Raw genomic sequence first — 21,854 nt, 5'->3', positions numbered from 1 at the left:
GATGACACACACACACACGTGCACACGCACACACACCTGTAACACCGTCATTTCCTGTAAAGTGAGGAGTGTTTCCAGTAAACTGCAGTGAACATGTAGAGTCACGCTACGCTGTGACTGAAGACAAGTGAATGTGTTTAAGTCCCAGTGGAGATCAATACTCCAGATTAGAGCCTGAGCCTTTAATCTGGAGTATTTAAGTGTAACCATGAAGATAACAAAGTCATTCTGAACAGGTTTATTTAGAAAGAATATGCAAACAGAACCGTCCTGATTGTTGATGTTTAATATTCAGGCTTATTGATTTAGAGTTTATCTGGCTTTCTTACTAAAGGTAGGTGTGTGTGTGTGTGTGTGTGTGTGGCCTATATAAACAGATGGCACAGCAGTCAGTCAAGGGGACAATAGGTGAAGTCCTTTTTCCGTTTTAAGTGCCCAAAAAAGGAAATGTACATAATGACTACACTCAAAAAACAAACAAACATGGGAGCGTTATGGCAGAGGAGAAAGGAGGAAGTGCCGGCCAGCCTATAAGTCGCCCGGGCCTCCGCTCTCACTTCAGTCCGGTGTGTTTGCCTGTGTGTCGACCTGATCCTCCTCCAGCATCCAACAGCATCCGCGCCATGACCTGTCTGCTGCTCCAGGCCGCCCTGCTGGGGAGCCTGTGTGCCTGTCTCACCACCCAAGGTACCAACGCTTCAAACTCAACTCTGTGTGTGTGTGTGTGTGTATGTGTGTGTGTCTGATGGGCTCCGTCCTGTACATTTCTAACACTTAATTGATAATCAATAGTCTCCCTCCTCTCCTCTGCAGTGGTTCTGCCTCGGCCCGCTCACGTGCGGTTCGAGTCTGTGGACTACAGGAACGTTGTGCTCTGGACTCCGGCCTCAAACGGCACGGCGCTGCTGTACTACGTGCAGTGGAAGATGTGAGTACAAGAAAACTGCACCGGCGCCAAAACAGTTCATCTGTCAATCACAGGATTCACAGAGGACAAAATCAGTGATTGATCAAAATCTTATCAGCCATCGGTCAAATTTCCTGTTTGGTGGTTGGTCACTTTGAGTTTAGGAAACTTTGCTTATCTGCTGCTTTTATTAGGATGAATCTATTTATGTTCCAAAGATTTAAACACAAACAGACAAACACGTTTTCTTTTTGCTGTTGTTTCATAAAGTATCACAGAAATATTAAATTTTTTCCTTGGTAATAATTTGGTTTACACTTGAAACTAAAAGATGAAGAGATGAAATATGAAAACACAAAGCAACAACAAAGAATCGATGCAGTTTAAACCTGAATACCAGCGTCCAAGTGAGTACAGACTGAAAAGACAGACATTCATCATGCATTGTGTGTGTGTGTGTGTGTGTGTGTGTGTTCAGTTATGGAGAGCCAGAGTGGCAGGATGTGGTGAAATGTCAGGGGATCCAGGAGAGCCGCTGTGACCTCAGCGGATTGACCTCTGAACCCAGAGAGTGGTACTACGCTAAAGTGCACGCTTCCTCTTTGCCCTCCAGTAAATCAGCCTGGACCCTTTCACCCAGATTCAGCCCCCGCTGGGACAGTAAGGACTCACACACCCACACACACACACCTCTGCATCCTCTTTATTTGGCGCTTCCCCAAACTAATTTGGCTACACAAAGAAGAATACGCAAATACCAAAGTGCGGGGACATTTGAGGGGGTTATTGTTTAAACACACACACACACACACACACACACTCATCCTCTCGTGACGTAGTTTCTCTCTCTCTCCTCTCTGCAGCCACCCTCAGCACTCCTGGGCTGAAGCTGAACGTGACGAGGCACGGGATCGTGGTCCGTGTGAAGCGGTCCCACCAGCTGCCCCAGAAGATGCACAACAAGCTGCTCTTCAACATCTACCTCATACACACCAGTGGAGAGGAGGTAAACACACACACACACACACACACACAATGAGGACAGTACAGTGAATTCTGTACTTTGTGCCTCAGTTCATGAATTTTATAATTGCATGGCTGTAGAAGTTCTGTCAAAGGTCGAGTCAGAAGGTGATGTACTTTGTTAAACGGCCACACGGTGGTGCCAAATACAACAAAATGAGTCATTCTGCGGCCCATGACCATGATGCTGCTGGACAACATGAGGATCAATTTGGATTGTTGTGTGTGTGTGTGTGTGTGTGTGTGTGTGTGTGTGTGTGTGTGTGTGTGTGTGTGTGTGTGTGTGTGTGTGTGTGTGTGTGTGTGTGTGTGTGTGTGTGTGTGTGTGTGTGTGTTGTCCTCATGCTTGTCTTCCTGCTTGTCCTCATGCTTGTCCTCATGCGTCCCTCAGGAGGTGCACGAGATTGGCTGGTCCACAAAGAAGCTGCTCCTGGACAAGGTGAGGCGTCGGGCCCAGTACTGCCTGCAGGTCCAGACCGTCATCCCCCTACAGGCCAAGAGCAGCGACCGCAGCTCCATCCAATGTGTCAAAACACTCTGAGCTCACAGGTATGAAGTTTGCTGCTTCGCTCCTCTTTTCTTTATTCAGTCCTCTCTTCCTCTTTTGGTCTAAAAGCTTGAAAATCCACAAAAAAGGTTTCAACCAACAACAAAACCAAACTGAACTTTTCTCCACCCTGAGCTCTTTAACCGTTTAATCCCTTTTTACTCTGTTCAGGAGAAACTACTGTGGACTTTGTAACTGTGTAGTTTCAAGCACTTGTTGAACCAGAGGGGTGTGTGTGTGTGTGTGTGTGTGTGCGTGTGTGTGTGTGTGTGTGTGTGTGTGAGGTGGACAGTATCACTAGCGAGTGAAAGGTAACCTGTGCTGTAACAAAAGATTACAAAATGAGCCGTAGAGTATCAGCTGTCACATAACAAGCTGGCCTGCGGGGGTGAGACGGAGAGAGAGAGAGTGTGTGTGTGTGTGGGTGTGTGTGGAGGGGGTGAAACTCCTGGAGGAGAAATCTAAGCAGCATGAGGACGATAATCACCTGAGCTCACTCCGCCCTGCTCACTATTTTTAGATCAACAGCTAGTGTGGCTACGACTCCATTAATCAGACGGCTTCTTCTTCTTCTTCTTCTTCTTCTCCTCCTCTTCTCATCTTCATCTTCTCTCTTTTCTTCAGACAAACGTTGTTGACAATCACAACACTGATTGGCTGGATTTGCACTGGTGTACGTTCAACCTCATCATGTCTGCATCACTTCAGTCAGAAGCCATCTCTACCTCCAGGGCCGCCGCCATCAAGCATGAACACACACACACACACACACACACGAACACACACGAACACACGAACACACGAACACACGCACACACACGAACACACACAATGTAATATCAATGTAAAGATTATACACTCTAATTTGGTGTGGACCTGTACGGTTTTTATGAATGTTCTGTTTTGAGGTCGTTAGGCTGTTAAACTTTGTATATTCAGGTTTTTCTATCAAAGGAAGCTGATAAAGTTCAGTTTGAGTTGATGGTGTGTCAGACCGCCTGTGTGAAGTGTTTCTAATATGTGATCCAACCAAATCACACACACATACACACACACGGGGGTCAGACACACACAACATCATCAGCAGCTTCAGAGGTCTCCATTGTTCAAGTGTACCTAATAAAATGACCTGAGTGTAATTTGTTCAAGTTAATCTTCTGTGACAACTAAATGAGTTATCAGACGGGTGAAGTGTGTGTGTGTGTGCGGCTCTCTGGACCGGTATAGTCTCTGAGCCTACATTTGATCAAACTAAATTGATTGACAGCTCATTTGCATATTTGCACCTGAGACACTTTGTCATTCTGAAGGTTTAAATAAAATCCACAAGAATCAAACGAGGAGAAACGATGATTCTGTTCTGCAGCTTCTTCAAAAATCAGCTTTAAATGTGCTTTTATTTTGAAAAATGCAGCTCAAACACCAACAAAAACAAAAAGGCAACATTGGTCTTGATTTAGACTTTATTTGAAATATTTATAAACTTGATACTCTTGATCAATCAGGCAAGAAATAACCAATACTGTAATAATAACATTCACTGAAGCTAAATCTGACACAACTACATCCCCCTTTGTTCATCTGAATCAGTGTAGCGTTCACAAAAATGTCTTCTGTAGTGTTTTTAGAGGAAGTGTTGCTTTCATCGAGACGCCCTGATGTTTGATCAGGAGGCAAACATCTGGAAGTCTTTCTGACACTAGCAGCTGGTCATATTTAGTGGTTTTGGTCCCAAACACAAAGGCCTTTGTGTTGAATTTGGTCCCGCAGCCAGTAAGTAGCCTTAACGCACCATAACATAGTCCATACCAAAATGACTGATGCAGTTTGTAAAAATGGAATGTTCCTTTCTTCATGTAAACACCAACCTCGATAGCTTGAGCCAACGTTTCATTTTGTGCCGTTGGATTTGACAGATCCCCTTCAAATACGCGTATAAAAGTGTAAAAATTCATGGGTAACCTGAACAAACTGCATCTTTTTACGACTGGGCGATGCGTTTAGGGCCTTTAGGTTGGAACAGGTCCAATAGGAGTCAGTGGTCATAAAATGGGACAAAGCACTTTCTAAGTAATCACAGGAGGCCACAGTGAGAAAAGAGCAGGAGTCAAACTTATATTTACACATTCTGGGACTTTGTTATTCCAAAGGGCCCCTGTCCTGTCCTGTCTGTCTGTCCTGTCCTGTCCCCTCCTGTCCGTCCCTCAGAGCTGGGACACATTTTAAAATTCTCTACTAAAGTCAAAGTCTAATAAAGCAGTAAGGGAGAAAACAAAGCATCAGTCAACTATTCAGAATGGACCGCGGCCCATTTTTGTTCAAGTTTTATCATCCAGCCTTCTTTGTATTTACACCGAGGAGCTACCCACTCGTCTCCTCGTCTCCTCCGGCTCACGCGGACCTGGAGAGAATCTGTCTCTAACGCAGTGGGAGAATGAACCGCGACGCGTCTTGACCCTGTTTCCACCCTCAGATTCCTCCAAACCTCCGCCAGCTTCATGACGCCAGGTGTCCGAGCTGCGCTGTCGGGTTGAGGACAATGTAAAAAATAACAAAACAAAAAGAAAAGGAAACTGCTTGGGTTACAAAAGTGAACAAATAGAAATAATACATCCACAAACTTCCACTCAAATAAATATTTCTGTGTTTGTGGCGTGGATCCTTTCATGTGTGACCCCTGACCTCTGGGGTCAACGCACGTCCAGACTGTCCACTGTAAGTTAACGGGCGTGTAAATTCATGAACCTGGCGGTTGAAGCGACGCCTCGCCGGCAGCTGGAGCCTCCAAACAGGAAATGCACATATTAACTAAAAAAAACGTCTCTATAAATAATCTTAAAAGTCCATATTAGCAACACGTGACCTCATCCTTAACACCAGTGACGGTCGTTCAAATTTGGATCCAAGATTTTTATTGGTACTTCCAGTGTTTCTCTACCTGCGCCTCGTCGATCCTCCGGCTGGCTGAGGGGAAACGTTTGCGTCCCGGCACCGAGCCCAGAGAAGATCAGGGAATATTTACACAGAAGTCGTCAACATCTTAAGGGTACATTATTATTCTCAAGTCAAAAAAGAAAAGAAAAATCTAAAAGCGCGGTCGCTGGGCTTGGAAAAGCCGAGCCGGAATGTTCGCTCTGCTGCTCACTACAGTACGGTCAAGTCTCTTCATATTAAATTACCTATAAAAATATATATATAAATAAAAAGATGAGGGTATTGTGTTGCGAGAGCTGCAGCAGCGGTCAACGTTTAGCTGCACTGACAGAACGAGAGAGGGAGAGGGAGAGGAAGAGAGCAGGGGAGAGAGGCCAGAACCATGGAGTCAGAGAGAGAGAGAGAGAGAGAGAGAGAGAGAGAGAGAGAGAGAGAGAGAGAGAGAGAGAGAGAGGGGTGTTCTGGAGCAAGGCAGATGGGCGGAGCCTCAGGGAAACGTTTTGATACTTTCAGATGAGGGTGTGCGTCTACGGGACGTGTGTGTGTGTGTGTGTCACAGTGATTCTCTCAGACTCTGAAGCTCACACAGGGAAAGGCAGCCTGGTGTTTGACCTCCAGAGACCTGTAGGTCCTGGGACACCTCAGAACATACAGGATGGGCTCCGACCCTCCCACCCTCAGACCGTCTCCCCTCTCCCCTCTCCCCTCTCCCCCCCCTCCTGGCGCTGGCGGCTCCTAAGAGAGGAACTCCTTCTCCAGCTCGAACATGGACGTCCGCCCCGGCGAGCTCTGGATGCGGCAGAGCGGCACGGTGCAGTCTCGTTTCTGGCCCTCCGTGTCCATGTCCAGCAGGGAGCAGCCCACGGCCACGCCCACCTCGCCGCTCAGCACCACGCTGAGGTTCTGAGCCGCCTTCTCTCCAGAGTAGTGACCCAGGGAGTAGCTCTTGTTGCGTCCCCGCAGCAGCGCCCAGGCGTGAGGTTTGGCCCGGAAGGAGACGGGCCGCGGCCTGGAGAACGCCTCCGACTTCTGCGACGTGCCGTTCTTCTCCTTCTCCGGCTTCTTCTGGTGCGAGGCCGGAGGGGGCAGGGCCGGGGGGCCGTTAGCTGCAGAGGACACACACATTTACACTCAAACTCAAACCTTTCAAATGTTTCCGTCTGACCCCTGTTTGTGACTCGGCTTAAGCCCCTCCCCCCCTGGTTGTTGTGCCGTACTCACTGTTGTGGTTGCCGTTGTACTTCTTCCTGCGTAGGCGTGTTCCTGTGTTGTGGTGGTTCTGTTCCGGAGCCTGGTTTTGGGTTTGTGCTGGGCTCTGGTTCTGTGTTTTAGGGGTCTTGTTGGGGGTCTTGTTGTTGGGGACCTCTGCGGACGGCGGCGGGCCGGGCCTGGACGTCTCCGTGTGGTTGGCGGCGGCGACGCGCTCGTCCTTGGCGGGGCTGGAGTCCGACACCTCGGCCTCAGACTGTAGAAGGCACTTGGTGGAGTTGCATTCCACGATGGCCGACATGGAGATGAGATTGACGGCCTGGGTGGAGGCGTGGTTTGGCGACGGCTCGTCCTTGCGGGGTTTGCTGCACGGCGGCGAGGTGCTGCGGCGGAAACGGGTGGCGCGCTGGAACAAGCCTTCCTTCTTCTTCTTCTCTTTCTCGTCCCGCTGGGGCTCGCCGTCCTCGCCGGGGGCGGTGTTCTTGAGCGCCTCCCTCAGGTCGTAGCCCAGGACGACCGAAGCCAACAACGAGCCGCAGCCGTACAGCACCGAGTCCGTCCTGCGGCGAGTCGACGCCCTCTTGAGGCTGTTGGTGGGGGTGAGCTGCGGGGTGGTGGAGGTGGAGGAGGTGGAGGTGGTGGTGTAGGGGTCCTCCGGGGACTCGGCCGGCCCGCCCTGACCCGTGCCCCCGACCCCGCCCTCGCCCGGCCCACAGTGCCCGGCGGGGCTCTGAGGCGGCGGCTCGTCCCTCCACAGAGGTAGATCGATGTACACCTGGTTGGGGAACTTGAGCTGCTTTGGTTTGGAGCTGCTGCTGTCAGAGCCGTCCTGAGGGAAGGCCTCGTCTTTACCGCCCCCTGCTGGACACCAGAGAAGAAGAAGGGGTACGGGATGAGTCTGAGTGTAGAGAGATGATTGATCTTCACCTGAACAGGTGGACAGACTCTCTCTCACCTTGTTCAGCAAACAGAGCAGCTAGAGGGACAGACTTCTGGGACTTGACCAGGCTGGTGGACCAGGGGTTGCTGCCATCTGAGAGGGGCCGCACTCTGACAAGAGACAAGACAACAGGCTGAATGAGTGTGTGTGTACCTCTCAGCAGCATTGGGCCTGTCCTTGCTGTGTGTGTGTGTGTGTGTGTGTGTGTGTGTGTGTGTACCTCTCAGCAGCGTTGGGCCTGTCCTTGCTGTGTGTGTGTGTGTGTGTGTGTGTGTGTGTGTGTGTGTACCTCTCAGCAGCATTAGGCCTGTCCTTGCTGTGTGTGTGTGTGTGTGTGTGTGTGTGTGTGTGTGTACCTCTCAGCAGCGTTGGGCCTGTCCTTGCTGTGTGTGTGTGTGTGTGTGTGTGTACCTCTCAGCAGCGTTGGGCCTGTCCTTGCTGTGTGTGTGTGTGTGTGTGTGTGTGTGTGTGTGTGTGTGTGTGTGTGTGTGTGTGTGTGTACCTCTCAGCAGCGTTGGGCCTGTCCTTGCTGTGTGTGTGTGTGTGTGTGTACCTCTCAGCAGCGTTGGGCCTGTCCTTGCTGTGTGTGTGTGTGTGTATGTGTGTGTGTGTGTGTGTACCTCTCAGCAGCGTTGGGCCTGTCCTTGCTGTGTGTGTGTGTGTGTGTGTGTGTGTGTGTGTACCTCTCAGCAGCGTTGGGCCTGTCCTTGCTGTGTGTGTGTGTGTGTGTGTGTGTGTGTGTGTGTGTGTGTGTGTGTGTGTGTGTGTGTGTGTGTGTGTGTGTGTGTGTGTGTACCTCTCAGCAGCGTTGGGCCTGTCCTTGCTGTGTGTGTGTGTGTGTGTGTGTGTGTGTGTGTGTGTACCTCTCAGCAGCGTTGGGCCTGTCCTTGCTGTGTGTGTGTGTGTGTGTGTGTGTGTGTGTGTGTGTGTGTGTACCTCTCAGCAGCGTTCGGCCTGTCCTTGCTCTGCACTGAGCTTGGTCCCCAGGTCCGTCCTTTCTTCTTGATGCCCTTCTTCACGTCATCAAACTCCTCCGGCCTGTAGGGGGTGCTGCTGCTGCGGCCCCACGTGCGGTTGCTCTCGTCCTGGGTGACTGTGAACACATTGACCTCCGGTGTTACTACGGAAACCAGCAAATGTGGCTGCTGGACGGTGAGTTAAGGGACATGTTAGTACGATCATCAACCAAATGATTCCACCTGTTAGAGCCCAGAGAGGAAGACCCTGTCTGATCTTCCTCCTTACTTTACACCTGAGTGAGGATTCAGGAACACTTCACCTTCTCATCACTTACCGTTACACACACACACACACACACACACACACACACACACACACACCAAACACTCAAACCCTCCTCATCATTAAGTTAGCTGATCGTTAGAACCCAGGGGACTGTTAGCCAGAGAGTCCGAGGCCACACCCATAATGCATCTGGGTAGCACATAGCTTGCCTTTCCTCCTGAACCCAGAGTGGTCTGCATGTTCGCTCGTCAGATCGACTTCCTGTTGGTAAACATAGAAACTGTGCCTCTGTGTACGAGACGGAACTGAGAACAGGAAACAAACACACACGCACACACACGTTACCTCTACCCAGCATGCAAAGCGTCCGTCACTGCTGTAGAACAGAACGTTTACATGAATGCACTCAAATCAATCTATAGAAATAAAGTCTCTGTTTTTGAATCCTAATGTTCTGGTGTCTAATCTGAACGAGCCCAGCGCCCCTGTCAGCCTCTATGTTCTCCCTCTTGCTTGTTCTCCCCTCCTTACATGCTGGAGGTATTCATTCCTGCGTGGGCGTGGGTATGTGACCAACAACATGATCAGAGTGTTGAAACAGGTGGCAGGCTGCCCGCCGCCGCCGCCGCCGCTCTGAGCTGCTGTTCACGCCGTGGCACTCGCCACTGTGAATGACACTCTGCTCCCATGAGCGCCCGGGTTCACAGCCAGCTGACACCATTGTTCACAAGCATTTTGTTTGCAGATGAGCAGATTTGACATCGTCCGTGCCAAGAGACACACTCGAGCGGCTGCGGAGCCAGAGGACGATGATGTCAGGCCTCTGAGCTGGACCGAGAGAGAAAGAGGAACTTACGCTGAATCGCCCGTAGACGCGGGATGAGTGTGGGACTGCTGGGAGGGGAGGAGCTTGTGCTGTGCAGGCTCCGCCTCTTGTCCATGGAGGGAGACGCCTGCACTGTGATCTTATGCTGGAAGTCTGGAGGTGAACAGAACCAAGACGGTGAGAACTCAAACCACAACCATTAGCTGTATCTAAAGGGAAACGTATGGAAAACATCTAAACGTCTGATCCTGAGATCTCACATGGAGCTGAACTTTGACCCTAAGTCCTGACTCTGATCTTTTCAAAGTATAAACTAATGAACAGACTTCCTCTGTGTTATTAGGAGCTCATGAGTTCAGTCACGCTCACCTGAGGGCAGGCTGATGCGGTTCCCGTCCTTCAGCTTCAGGCGGGAGCGCTTGAACTTGCCTTTCCTCTTCTTCACATTGGGCTTGTCTTTGTTGAGCTGGAAGATCAGGATATTGAGCTCCCTCTCCAGCACGTTGATCTCCCGCTCAGCCAGCTGCTGCTCCCGCCGCTTCAGCAGCTCCTCCTGGGACTTCTGCTGGAGGGCGGCCCGCGTCAGCTCCTCTTCCCGGGAACGCAGCTCCTGAGGGAAGCCAGCAGGTGAGAGCGCTTAGATGGATGGGAACATCATTACTCTATTCTTAACAAAGGACAAACTATATAACGGCTTTATCGCTGCAATAATCTCCTCAGCACAAAGTTAAAGTCAGCGTTACAAAGCTAAACGTCTCAGTCTTTTTCCTCTTTAATTGCTCTCAGCTGAGTGATGATAATCCTCCCTGGATCACTTCCATTAAACTGCTTTGCTCCTTCAGCCGCCCACCTCGGAGCAGATTACTGGAGGCTGTTTACAGGAAATCTGCAGGTTTAGTGGCTCAATCAACCAGTCGTTTACACAAACCGGCCTGGGAAAGTAACAGCAGATCCTCCAGCTCTAGGTCTCCACACAGCAGAGCAACCGCCTTTAGTACAAGTTAGTACCTGTAGTTGTTAGTATGGTGTCAGTCATTGTTAGTTCTGGCTGCTGCACAACCCTGACTGGGGCTCATCTCCTCCTTAGTGCCACCATTCATACTTTAAAATGTTAAGGGAGTGTCTCTATCTATTAACATAATGGTTAAGGTCCATCAGCAGCTGGGCCGTTTGGTTCAGCCAGGTTTTCTCTTTCTCGTCTCCTAGTGAATACTGCACCGATCTCTGTGTCCTTCATTGATTCAGAGCTTTACACACTGATCCTGCTCTCTCTCTCTACAAGCACTCATTAACCCGCCTCTTTAAGCCAGCAGTGGATGACTTACACAGGAAGCAGATTAAGGTCTTAACAAGGGGAAGTACCCGCCAAAATAACAGCTCATTTAGTTAAACGCCTGATCAGCTCCTCCACTCTTAGTCACAAGAAATACAAAAGCTTTCAAACTGATTTAGCCTAATCCATCAAATCAGAACAAAGTCTAAGGTGGTGCATGTGTGTGTGTGTAAGGTATGATTGTGTGTATTTGTATCCCTCTGACTGACCTTCTCTTTGGTCCTGAGCTCATCAAACATCTCCTGGATCTCCACACGCCAGTCGTCCTGCATGCTGTGGAAGGAGTCCTGGGGCATGGTGGCCATCACCGCCTCCTCGATGGCCGACAGTTGCTCCAGGATGCAGGAGAAGGAGGGACGCACGTGTGGGTCCTGGTCCCAACACTCTGGAAAAGCACAACACGGGGTTGCATCAATTCAAAACAAAGAGAACCAGCAAACAAGTGCTCAACATAAAGGTAAACAATGCACACAATGTGACAGCTGAGACACTGAGACATGTAAGAGCTGCTTTGAGCAATGGCTTCATTTACCTTCCATGAGCTTGGCGAAGGGTTCGGGGCAGGTTGAGGGGATTGGCAGGGTCAACTTATTGACGGCGACACCGTAAGCAACAGCCAGGCCGTCTATCCCGCGATATGGCACCTCGCCTGTCAGCAACTCCCACAGCAACACACCGTAACTGAAGGGAACACCGCACACAAAGTTTGCAGTCTGAGAGAGGAGCAGTCTTTGAGATGAGTTAGTAAACGTGCGGTGGTGCGTGGTCGTACCTCCAGACGTCGCTGCCTTTGGAGAAGAGGGAGGACTTGATGACCTCGGGTGCCATCCAGGAGTAGGTGCCTGCTGCAGACATCTTAGTGGTTTTGTGCCACTCCCTGGCCAGGCCGAAGTCGGTGATCTTCAAGGTCTTCCTCCCGATGTCGTCGTTCTCAATCTTTTCGTGTAATAAAACTGAAAGGGAGAGAGACGGGGAGGCGTTAGAGGGGAGAGGAAGACAGATGAGAAGATGGACAATAATGAGGTGACATCCCAGTGTGATAGGTGAGGAGTGAAGAAGAAGGAAAAGTGGAAAGATGGGGTGAAAGTGACAGATGTGAGGGGAAAGAGAGACGAGTGAAAGAGAGATCCAGAGAGTGAAGGTGAGGAGGTGATAGAGGATATGGAACAGGCCATCAGCGGTATGCAGCTCATTTATTACTGTAGAAACAGGAGGTTGACAGCCTCACAAAGCTCCTGTCCTCAGGTCCTAAAACTGTTTAACACATTAAAGCAGCCCGAGCCTACAAACCTGCCCGTAACCCGACACCCGGCCCAGAGCTCTGACACGGCCCGCTAACGTGTGAAGTCCAGAGACAACAGTGCTAAAGAAAAGAACCAGACTTACATCCACGTCCGTCTCTCTCACAGGCTCTGTGAGGACAGAATGTGGGGTTTAGTAACCAGGACCAGTCCACACAAGCTCACCGCTCCACACACAGATTTCATGTGTCCACTTCTCTTCATCAAATGTGAGAGAATCTGTTTAAGCTCTTTTAGGTCAGAGAGGAATATGTTGTTTTGTAGTTGTGTTGCCTACTGAAGTGCAGGTCAACGTGTCTCTGTGTGTGTGTCTGTGTCATCAACCAGTGACCTTGGACTTCGTCCTCCACCGCAGCATGAAAACCAAAACATGCTAAAAAACACACACACACAAACACACCAAAACCCTTTTCTTCAATTCATACTATCTGTGACCACTTACAGATAAGTCTAAGTCTAAGTAATAAGTCATCAGTCATCAAAGCTGGACCAAACCTGCCGTCTAAAGGTGGATTGCTGTGAAGGACACCAGGGTCAGAGGTTTTACAGAGGTTTTCTTTGGACCCATTGGTGTCACAGTGCGGGGGGGCCGAGGCTTCATGTATGTGGGGCTCTGTAGGTATTTCACAGGTCTAGAGAGGATCCACCTGTCAGAGGGAGCTAAAGGGAGAGGATCTCAGCTGCTACATTAACCCTGGTGCGACTCCTTTGGGTCTTGACTAATAACCTGGGTTTTGGTGCCGTTCCCAGCCCGGGGCTCTGAGGGGATCCACTACGCAGGCTGCAACAATAGGCATTCCATTACAAACAGGTTTCACTAGACCAATGATATACTCCTACTTCCTGTTGTCAAGTTCTCTCTGGGTGATTCCATAGATTCCTCCCAGCAGGCTCTGTAGGTTTATAATGACTGGTGGTGGGTTAGTTACACAACCTAGGAGGACAGAGGGTTTGTGTTGATTGGCCTATAGGATATCATGCCAGATGCTTGGATGTCAGCCCTCTAGAAATCTCTGATAAAAGGCCGAGCCGGTCTGCGTGACTCCGTGCTGACGTTATGCTGCGACACCTTTAAACCGGAGACGCTCATGTCGTGCCATTTGTTAAGTGTTCCACCAATTCTCTCATGTTCAAGCAACAGCACCTAACATCACAGAGTGTGTGTGTTTAGACTCCTCACAGTTGATTCTACGTGATCTCAGCATCTAAACTAAGTCAGTGACGGACGCTTTATCTTCTTCTAGGTTTGTTTTTGTAATTAGTCAATTTATGGGTTCAGTATGTTAGAAAGTCTAAAGTTGTAGTTCAGCTCTACAGATTGGCTAAACCCCCTTAAGCCCCCTTAAGCCCCCCTGTATCTCCAAAGTGGTGTGGGGGCAGAAGAGCACAGGTAGTGATTCCCATGGAGCTCCTGTGTAAGCTGAGCCTCCTGCCTTTGATGTCATAAAGACAGCTTTAGACTCCAGCAGATCATATTAGCAGCACTTTCATTTGCCTACACGATGAGCAGAGGTGCCATAGAGCAACCAGAACGTGTGAAATGTAATCAGTCTGATTAAACGTTTGCTACAAGCGCCTACATCTGGATGCTGATGCAGACCTTCATCCAGACCGTCTGAGCTCACAGGCTCATTTCCAGGGCCCATTCAAACAGGTTTTGAATAGGAGACGGATGATAAACTTAAAGTATTCAGTCAGGGTGTAATGATAATGGGTTGTTGATTTGCCTAGCTACACACTGCATGACCTACTGAGCACGAGGCATCTGAGAGATCAACACACATGTAACCAGGTCCAGACTGTGTTAAAGGACCCACACACACTCCTGTAGATGTTTTGGACTATAATAACCTTCAGTCTTGTGTATTGTTATGTGGGCTGTTGTAGCCTTATGTTATTATTATTATTATTATTCTGCTGCCACTGCGCTGATGTCTCTCAGACAATAGAGCTGACCTTTAAGTACTCATTATTTGATCTATTACATTCTCCTGCAAACCTATCAAGATAAACTACACACTCACACACTCGGGGGTGTTTTCACTGCTGCTTCCCCTCAGCCCACATGATCTTACTCTTGTTCTGGAGCAGACAACAGTGCAAAGCAATTGGAGATGCCTATGCCTCCCAGGCGGACCCCACCCTGGGCCCGACCCCCCGCTTCATTTCCAGCAGTGGATCTCCAGTCTGGTGGTGGAGCAGTGGGAAGATCAGAAGCCGAGCTGCTGCTGCTGCTGCTGCTGCTGCCTTCAAAGCAGGTCCCACGCTTCTTCCCATGGCCTTCTCCCCCTCCAGGTACAAACATGACTGACTGCTCCCTCCTCAAACCACAGAGACAGAGTTCACCTTCATGCCCATCTGAGGCAGCTGCAGCTCCTCACACCACTGAGGCATCAATTCACAAAGAAACTTTAATCCATAAGATGTTTGCTTGGCTGATCTGGCTTAAGAAGATACCAAAGTCTTCTCTGCAGTTTACCACATTTCCATAGGAATAAAAGGCTTTTACACATTTTACTGAAGTATTCTGATTACATTACATACATATACATTACATACATTCACAAGAGCTACAGTCTGATGTCAATCTGCAAACAAACTGGTCCCAATCTGATAACAGTGTTCTTCATGCTGCATTAGTAGAAAAAGTATCTGTTGGTAAAGTAAACTGCTGCTAATGAGCTTTTATTCTACAGGCTGTCCATGTTCAATCTAAATGTGAGGCCTTGTTTATGTTTGAGTGCTGAACGGCAGCAGAGGTGCATCACGGTTGCTGTGAAAGTGTTGTGAGCACAGGCGGCTAACTTGACGTGGCAGTATTTTGCTAGCTGTGCCAACACACTAATCCAATGGAGTGGGAGCAAGGGGGCTTCCTGTAGTAAGCAGAAACAAGGCAGCTTACATTCCCCGACTGCTCTGTCTCACCCAGTGGAAATGAGAGTGCCCCCAGGCATTCTGCTTGATGGGAAAAGGATCAGGGCTAATGGCCGTCCACATCCATCTATCATGGCCACGTCTCTCCGGGCCACTTGCTCTTTGTCCGCTCTCTTCCTCCTCTAGTTTGTGTCTGTTTAAGCTAAAATTCATCCAAACTGGGATCATTAAAACACAGCAAATGTTGAAAGTGTGCGGCCGGTAGCGTTTGCTGTATTAGCGTCTATCTGCGGCGCGGGGGAACGGGGGGAAGGCTCGGTTGAATCAGAGGGCCGCTCTCCTCAGCTGTTGGCCCTTCTCCTTTTCACCCTGCTCGGCAACAATAGGTGCAGTCAGGGAGAGGTCATAAAAAACACAGTGAAAGCATCTCCACTCCTCCTCTCTCCCCTCTGCCCATTCTCTGCTCACACAGAGAGACAGGCAGTAACTGTCTGTGTGTCACCAGGGGTAATTGTGGGGAAGCCAGAGAAAAGTTGCCCTGCGACACCTAGTCAAGCTTTGGTAACTTTGCCTGTTAGATTCCACTCAGTCCAGCAGAACAGGAAGAGAAAGGAAAGACGCAGGGAAAATGAGACAATCAAGATCCTGCATGAGAGCTTTGTTCTACTGACCGGTCCTTTGCTTTAACTCACTTCATTATAAGTAAAAACTAATTATTCTATGGGCCAAACATATGCATCCTGATATTATTCAATCCTCTGGCAATATTGAATGTTTATAAACCCAATATGAAGTGATACTGAGCCAGGTCTGTGTATGTCTCTGCTGTTTGAGGCGGTGGCCCAGCTTGCTTGTTAACTCAACACCATGGTTTGCTCTGTGTGTTTGTTCTTCTATCTAAGGCACTCAGACTGCATCTGTTGCTGCACCGGGCTCCTGTCCCATCCACACTAAAGCGCTGTTTTCAACCCACAAAAATGGAGACGCCGGCTCATCGTGTGGACACAAGCGGGTGAGCCAATCAGACGCCTCGCTTTACTCTCTACTTAGTTTGGCAGTTCATAGCTTTATCTAGCTACATGTGGTTTCTACTCATTAATTGAACATTTGTCTGTTTGGTCTCCGTATGTAACTGTGTGTAACTGTGTGTAACTGGCACAGATGTTCATTATGAGAGGAGGAGGGAGGCAGTAGTCGAGTGGGTAGAGCTTCCGCTTAAGAACCGGAGGGTTGCCGGTTCCAGTCCCTGCCGAGGTGCCCCTGAGCAAGGCACCGAACCCTCAATTGCTCCCCCCTCTGCGAAGGGTGGTAATATAATGTAATGTAAGTCACTTTGGATAAAAGCGTCTGCCAAATGATCGTAATGAGGAATGTCACTGGCTGAGATTCTGACTCATTACCACACCCTTGCTTATTTACAACCCACATTAACCCCATGATTGGCACATGGTCCTGAATGTGTGTTAAACCCTGCAGGTGCACATGGATGTGCTGTCAGTGTGTTTGTGTGAATGGTTCCATCACACACTCGGCTGCTCAGTTTAACCCCAGAGGCCTTGATTTGTTCTCCACTTTCCACAAAAGTTGTGTTTATTTTCTGTTCTGATCTAAAAGACACAGAAACTCACAGGCACTGGCCGATCTAAAGAGTGACGGGTGTGTGAAGCAACACAGAGAGGGAGGACAACACAGAGACAGCGTGATGTAGTCTAACAATAGCTTCAGATTGATGGGGGAATGCTGTTGCACACGCTCCAAACGGAACTCCATGGGTTTCAGTGGGACGGTGGCATTCAAGCACACAGGCACACACACATTCCTGGCATACTATCACTCACACCAAGACATGAAACTCTGAACTTAATGTGGGTTATGCAAGATGGCTCAGGGCCAAGTTTCAGTCTGGTTGGTTGTTCTTATCTTGTGCTCTATCGATAAAACCTGAGTTTGAATCTGTGCGGAGAAGCAGCTGAGGGGCGAGGGAACGATAGTAAGGAATCCATCTAGGGAAGGATAGAGGGAAGGGAAGGAAGGAGCGGGGAATGAAGTGGGAGAAAAGTTAAATCTAAAAAAAGTAGACAAGAAAAAGGGATCAAGAGGAGCATAAAGGATAGATGAGGGAAGGTAAGGAGCAAAATAATGAAGCAAGAAGGGAAACCCCCTCAGTTTGTGGCAATAAAAGAGTACGGCAGCTCTCTGGGAGATTAAATATGAACGGAACAAAACAAAACGAGGGCTTTGAGACCCTCCGAGTCCTAGCCATTCTTCTAGCCACAGTAGCCTAGCAACCGCTGCTTGACCAGTCCATTGTGCAAACGTATGTTAAGCTTTTATCCCTCATTAGCAACATTCCTCCCTGCAGGCTGGGATTTTACAGATTAGGTTGAAAAACACAAAAGAGATTGGACAAATCTTGCTGACTTCCAACATATTACTTTACAGGCTAATCATTGATCAAATAGCTGCATGTTTGTCTGCGTGGAAGCATGTGTGTATGTGTGTGTGTGTGTGTGTGTGTGTGAACACTCTGAGCTGATAACCGACCGGCTGAGTGAAGGTGGAGAAGTTTGGGTGTTTTTCTACCTGTGTGTGTGTGTGTGTGTGTGTGTGTGTGTGTGTGTGTGTGTGTGTGTGTGTGTGTGTGTGTGTGTGTGTGTGTAACGTGTTGCTGTCCTGGTTTACCCCGAGAAGAAACACAATCCAGGAGTGAACATCTTGACAATATGATGAAACGGAGCCTCCACACACACATCCAGTTACACTAAATATACACACTCAAATCAAACATTCAATACGTGCAACAAACTCTTTGCTCTGTAGCCCCTCCCCCTAACAATAATGCCCATTTCCCCGTCCTTTTCTGTCCTGATAGACTGGCTTACACACTTAGACCTCTGAGACACACACACACACACACACACACACACACACAACAGGCGCAAACTAGCAACAACCTCTCTGAGATGGATTATTGTAACATTCAGTGGGAAAGCAGCCCAGCGCTCCCCAGGGTTCCTCCTGTGTGTGTGGAGACAGTATTTTGTGAACTCACTGCCCGGGGTTCAAAGCAAATACATACATACGCCTGTCATGCTCTTTGTTTGGGTGAGACTGCAGACGCTCAGACTCTCTAGACCCCACAGCAATCAACCAACCGCCTGCAACTATAATAAACATTACTACTGCAAACAACACTTAGCAGAGTTAGCAGCTTAATGTTGGGCTTCTATGCAGCGATGCCACAACTACGTAGAAACAAAACAACAATAATTAAGAAACTAAATCTGCTGAAATTGGCTGAAATGAACCTTAGCTTGTATTTAAATTCCCCCTCTTCTCTCTCTTTGGGTCAGAGTGAAGTGGAGGAGTAAAGTGAATGACTTGTGTCTGCGTGGGGGAGGGCGTTTATGCACGTTCATCAAACATCCGATTAGCTGTGACAGTCTAAACAGCCTCTAAATCCTCCCTCCATCTGCCCTATAATTAACCAGATTCTTGACTCGGTCTTATATAATGTCTCTGGCTTGCTGAAAGAGTGTGTGTGTGTGTGTGTGTGTGTTTCTGCCCTCCTGCATTACCTTAGTCTGTCTGTAGAAGCCTCTATATCTCTTTGGCCTATCTCACCCAAATCCAATCCACATGTATTCTCCTGGTAATCACAAGCGACCTGGTGTGTGTGTGTGTGTGTGTGTGTGTGTGTGTATTTTTTTTATGTTGTGTCTCCAAATTCACACATTCCCCCTCCCAGCTGGAGACAAACACACAGCTTTAAACCAGAGCCTGTTCCCCACATGGCCCGGGGCTGATAAGAGTGGCTGCTCACAGGGAACCAGATAAAGTGTTTGGAGTCATATTACACACACAAGCACGCACACACACACACACACACACACACACACCTGAGTTGAAGAGGGTAGAGTCACTGTAAGACTCACACTTGGTTTCTCAACAAGTCCAGTCCATTCATTATTCAGTCTGGGAGCTGGGAGCTGCAGACGGACGGGGACTTGTTGTCAGGGCAGGAAACAGTTCAGTCGTTACAGAGTTACTAAAATGTAGAACGCACTCTAGTAATGCAGCGCTGATTGCTTATCTGATTTCCTTCTCCAAACATGGACAGGAAAGGGACTATAGATTGAGGCGGCGGTGGCGGTGGCGGTGTTGTTGTGGTGAAACAGGTTTCTAATCACTCAACTTCCTGCATTAAAGAATAACGCAAGTACAAGAGCTTCATCTCAGCTCGTCTTCTGTCCAACCAGTCTCTAGTCTCTACAACATCTGGTTGGTGGAAACACATGGCCTGATGTTTGGGCTGTCTGTGTGTGCTTGTTATGTATTAAGTAAATCACTGACTGTATTTGAGCAACACTTCAGCATGAGGGGGAGTGTGTGTGTGTGTGTGTGTGTGTGTGTGTGTGTGTGTGTGTGTGTGTGTGTGTGTGTGTGTGTGTGTGTGTGTGTGTGTGTGTGTGTGTGTGTGTGTCGCCCAGCTGAGTAAACTCCGACCTTATTTCACATCCTCTTGAGGGAAACCCCCCACCACTTCATACACCCACAGAACTTTAACACCTCTTAAACTTAGTCTAAGACACACGGATCTCTTTTTCCCCCGCCCCACACTGTTGTACCAGTCAGTATAGTTCAGTGCTGGACCCCAGGGCTACATGTGAACTCCTCCAACATACAGACACCTCACTGCACAACAACATGACACAAGTGCTGTTACTATATAAAATGGCTTGACTTGAGACTATTGATGATAAAGTGTCCCACTGCATAAGCAACAGGTGTGTGTGTGTGTGTGTGTGTGAACCTGCAGAGGTCCACATGGCTCTGCTTAGATACTTAAATGATTTATCTTTATTTCTCTCCCCCCTTCTCTCTCTCTCACACACACACACACACACACACACACACACACACACACACACACACACACACACACACACACACACACACACACTTGTTGATGGATGCTTACTGTTGCTAGACTTCAGGTCTCGGTGGATGATTGGCACCACGGCCTCCTCGTGTAGGTAGTGCATCCCGCGTGCGATCTGCACGGCCCAGTTGACCAGGATATGAGGAGGGATGCGCCTTCCGGTCAGCGCCCGGTTGAGGGTTCCTCCTCGGGCATACTCCATGACCAGGCACAGGTTGGGCTCCTCCAAACATACGCCTTCCAGTTTGATGATGTTTGGGTGCTGCAGCATGGAGAAGAGTTTGGCCTCTTGTTTAACACTGTCAGAGGTAGCTGTGATGTCCTCGTCCGGGTCTTGTCGAGCCGCTTTCACGGCGACCTCTTGATCCTTCCATGTGCCCCGGTACACTTTTCCAAATCCACCCACGCCGATAATCTCCTCCAGTACTAGTTCATTGAATTCAATCTGAACGGGCGAACTCGGGACCGGCTCCCGTACCCCGATAGACCCTCCCGTAGCGGGGAGACGGTAGATAGCGGGCTGGTAGGTGACGTAGTTGGAGGGGAATATCCCGACCCGGTGGTTGATTTTCCCCGTCCACCATCCCTCGTCCCCGGAGATCGCAGCGTCCTTGGAGAGAACCTCCACCACGTCGCCCCGCCGCAGGCTGAGCTCGTCCTCGCCGCTGGCATCGTAGTCATAGGCGGCTGTCCAGAGGGACCGAGTGGGGCACAGCGGGGCAGAGTGAGCCCACGCCCGGACTGTGGGAGACTCTGTGGGAGACTCTGCCCAGGCATGCTCCCCGGTCCCTCCGCCGCTCGGCCGCCCTTCACCGTTTGGGAAAGCGGCCTGCGAGACATCCATTTCTTGGTGGCCGTAGCGGCACCATAGGGTGCAGAGCTCTCACGACAAAACGCCAACTTTAAAACTGTGACATCAAAGTGGGAGAGATGCTCATCCTGTCACAAACACAGAACTCTCTGGGAGAACGGGACGAATACCCCGCGTAGAGCACGACAGGGTCCAAAGTCCTGTAGGGGGGAGGGGGGTAGGGGAGAGAGAGAGGGAGAGAGAGAGAGAGATTCTCTCTTTCCACGTCGCCACTCCGGCAGACTGTCCGAGGGTCAATGCCTAGCCTAGCGAAGTCGCAGGCTAAGTTAGCAGAAACACTTGTTTGCTAGTGTCACCGCTTTACGGGCTGACAGTTCAAAAGAAACGATCGTCAATGCATTCAAACCTGAATCGATCGCAGGAAAGCAGTGAAAGTTGTTCCTCATTTCAGTCTCTGGCTCCGGAGGAATGCTAAGGCGAAGAAGCTAAAATTAGCTTCCCAGCGATGGAGCTCCGAAGTTTTCGCAGGTGCCGCAGGAGGTGCACCTGCCCCGACCAAGACCAGAGAAAGGGGACTTCAGCCCGTAACTTTGTGCTGCAGAGTCGCGTATCAAACTCATCCAGTCACCGTTTCCAAATGAAACTTTTGCCGGCCGGTTTTGGAGACTTTTCCCAGATATTTAAACCGAATTCCAGGCTTTCAGCTAACGGGTTAGCTTAGCATAGGTCAGGCACTTGACTAGTACGGCAGTTGGAAAAAGTTGTTCAAATCGATTATTCCCACGTTTCTCTCTCCTCCTGGATAGGGATCAATAGCCGACAGTCGAGGCGTTACAAAAGCGCAAAGCGCATCCTGAATTAAAGAACAGGAATGGCGGAAATCCCCGTCAGCTTTTAATCAAAACAACCCCCCATCGCTGTGGTCGGCAGCAGAGACGGAGGCAGCGGCGGAGTCTGCACGG

General features: G+C 49.3%; 2 protein-coding genes across 4 annotated transcripts; one reads left to right on the top strand and one right to left on the bottom strand.

Annotated features, from left to right (window-relative positions):
- Nucleotides 1-515: 515 nt before the first annotated feature.
- Nucleotides 516-3,839, top strand: il22ra2 (interleukin 22 receptor, alpha 2). Its single transcript, XM_076159005.1, has 6 exons — nucleotides 516-687; nucleotides 814-928; nucleotides 1,386-1,567; nucleotides 1,771-1,913; nucleotides 2,322-2,479; nucleotides 3,102-3,839. The coding sequence occupies exons 1-5, from the start codon at nucleotides 624-626 to the stop codon at nucleotides 2,469-2,471; spliced, it is 654 nt and encodes a 217-aa protein (XP_076015120.1). The 5' UTR covers nucleotides 516-623; the 3' UTR covers nucleotides 2,472-2,479; nucleotides 3,102-3,839.
- Nucleotides 3,840-3,926: 87 nt separating this feature from the next.
- Nucleotides 3,927-21,853, bottom strand: map3k21 (mitogen-activated protein kinase kinase kinase 21). 3 transcript variants are annotated; one of them, XM_076158680.1, is made up of 11 exons: nucleotides 20,121-21,853; nucleotides 11,737-11,917; nucleotides 11,497-11,645; nucleotides 11,174-11,349; nucleotides 10,001-10,241; nucleotides 9,662-9,784; nucleotides 9,015-9,110; nucleotides 8,497-8,653; nucleotides 7,576-7,670; nucleotides 6,633-7,478; nucleotides 3,927-6,517 (listed from the first exon to the last, which is right to left on the bottom strand). In XM_076158680.1, the coding sequence occupies exons 1-11, from the start codon at nucleotides 20,923-20,925 to the stop codon at nucleotides 6,147-6,149; spliced, it is 3,240 nt and encodes a 1,079-aa protein (XP_076014795.1). In that variant the 5' UTR covers nucleotides 20,926-21,853; the 3' UTR covers nucleotides 3,927-6,146. The 3 variants fall into 3 exon arrangements, with proteins under 3 accessions (XP_076014795.1, XP_076014787.1, XP_076014804.1); XM_076158672.1 differs by having other exon boundaries at nucleotides 6,633-7,481; nucleotides 20,121-21,852; XM_076158689.1 differs by lacking the exon at nucleotides 9,015-9,110 and having other exon boundaries at nucleotides 6,633-7,481; nucleotides 20,121-21,852.
- Between the last annotated feature and the right edge of the window lies 1 nt (nucleotide 21,854).

The sequence above is a fragment of the Genypterus blacodes genome, unplaced genomic scaffold (assembly GCF_046128005.1).
Source record: "Genypterus blacodes isolate CSIRO-AG114 ecotype Tasmania unplaced genomic scaffold, CSIRO-AGI_Gbla_v1 ptg000010l_1, whole genome shotgun sequence".
Taxonomy (NCBI): Eukaryota; Metazoa; Chordata; class Actinopteri; order Ophidiiformes; family Ophidiidae; genus Genypterus; species Genypterus blacodes.
The sequence above is the reverse complement of the archived record's forward strand: the minus strand, read 5'-3'. Positions and strand labels throughout refer to the sequence as shown.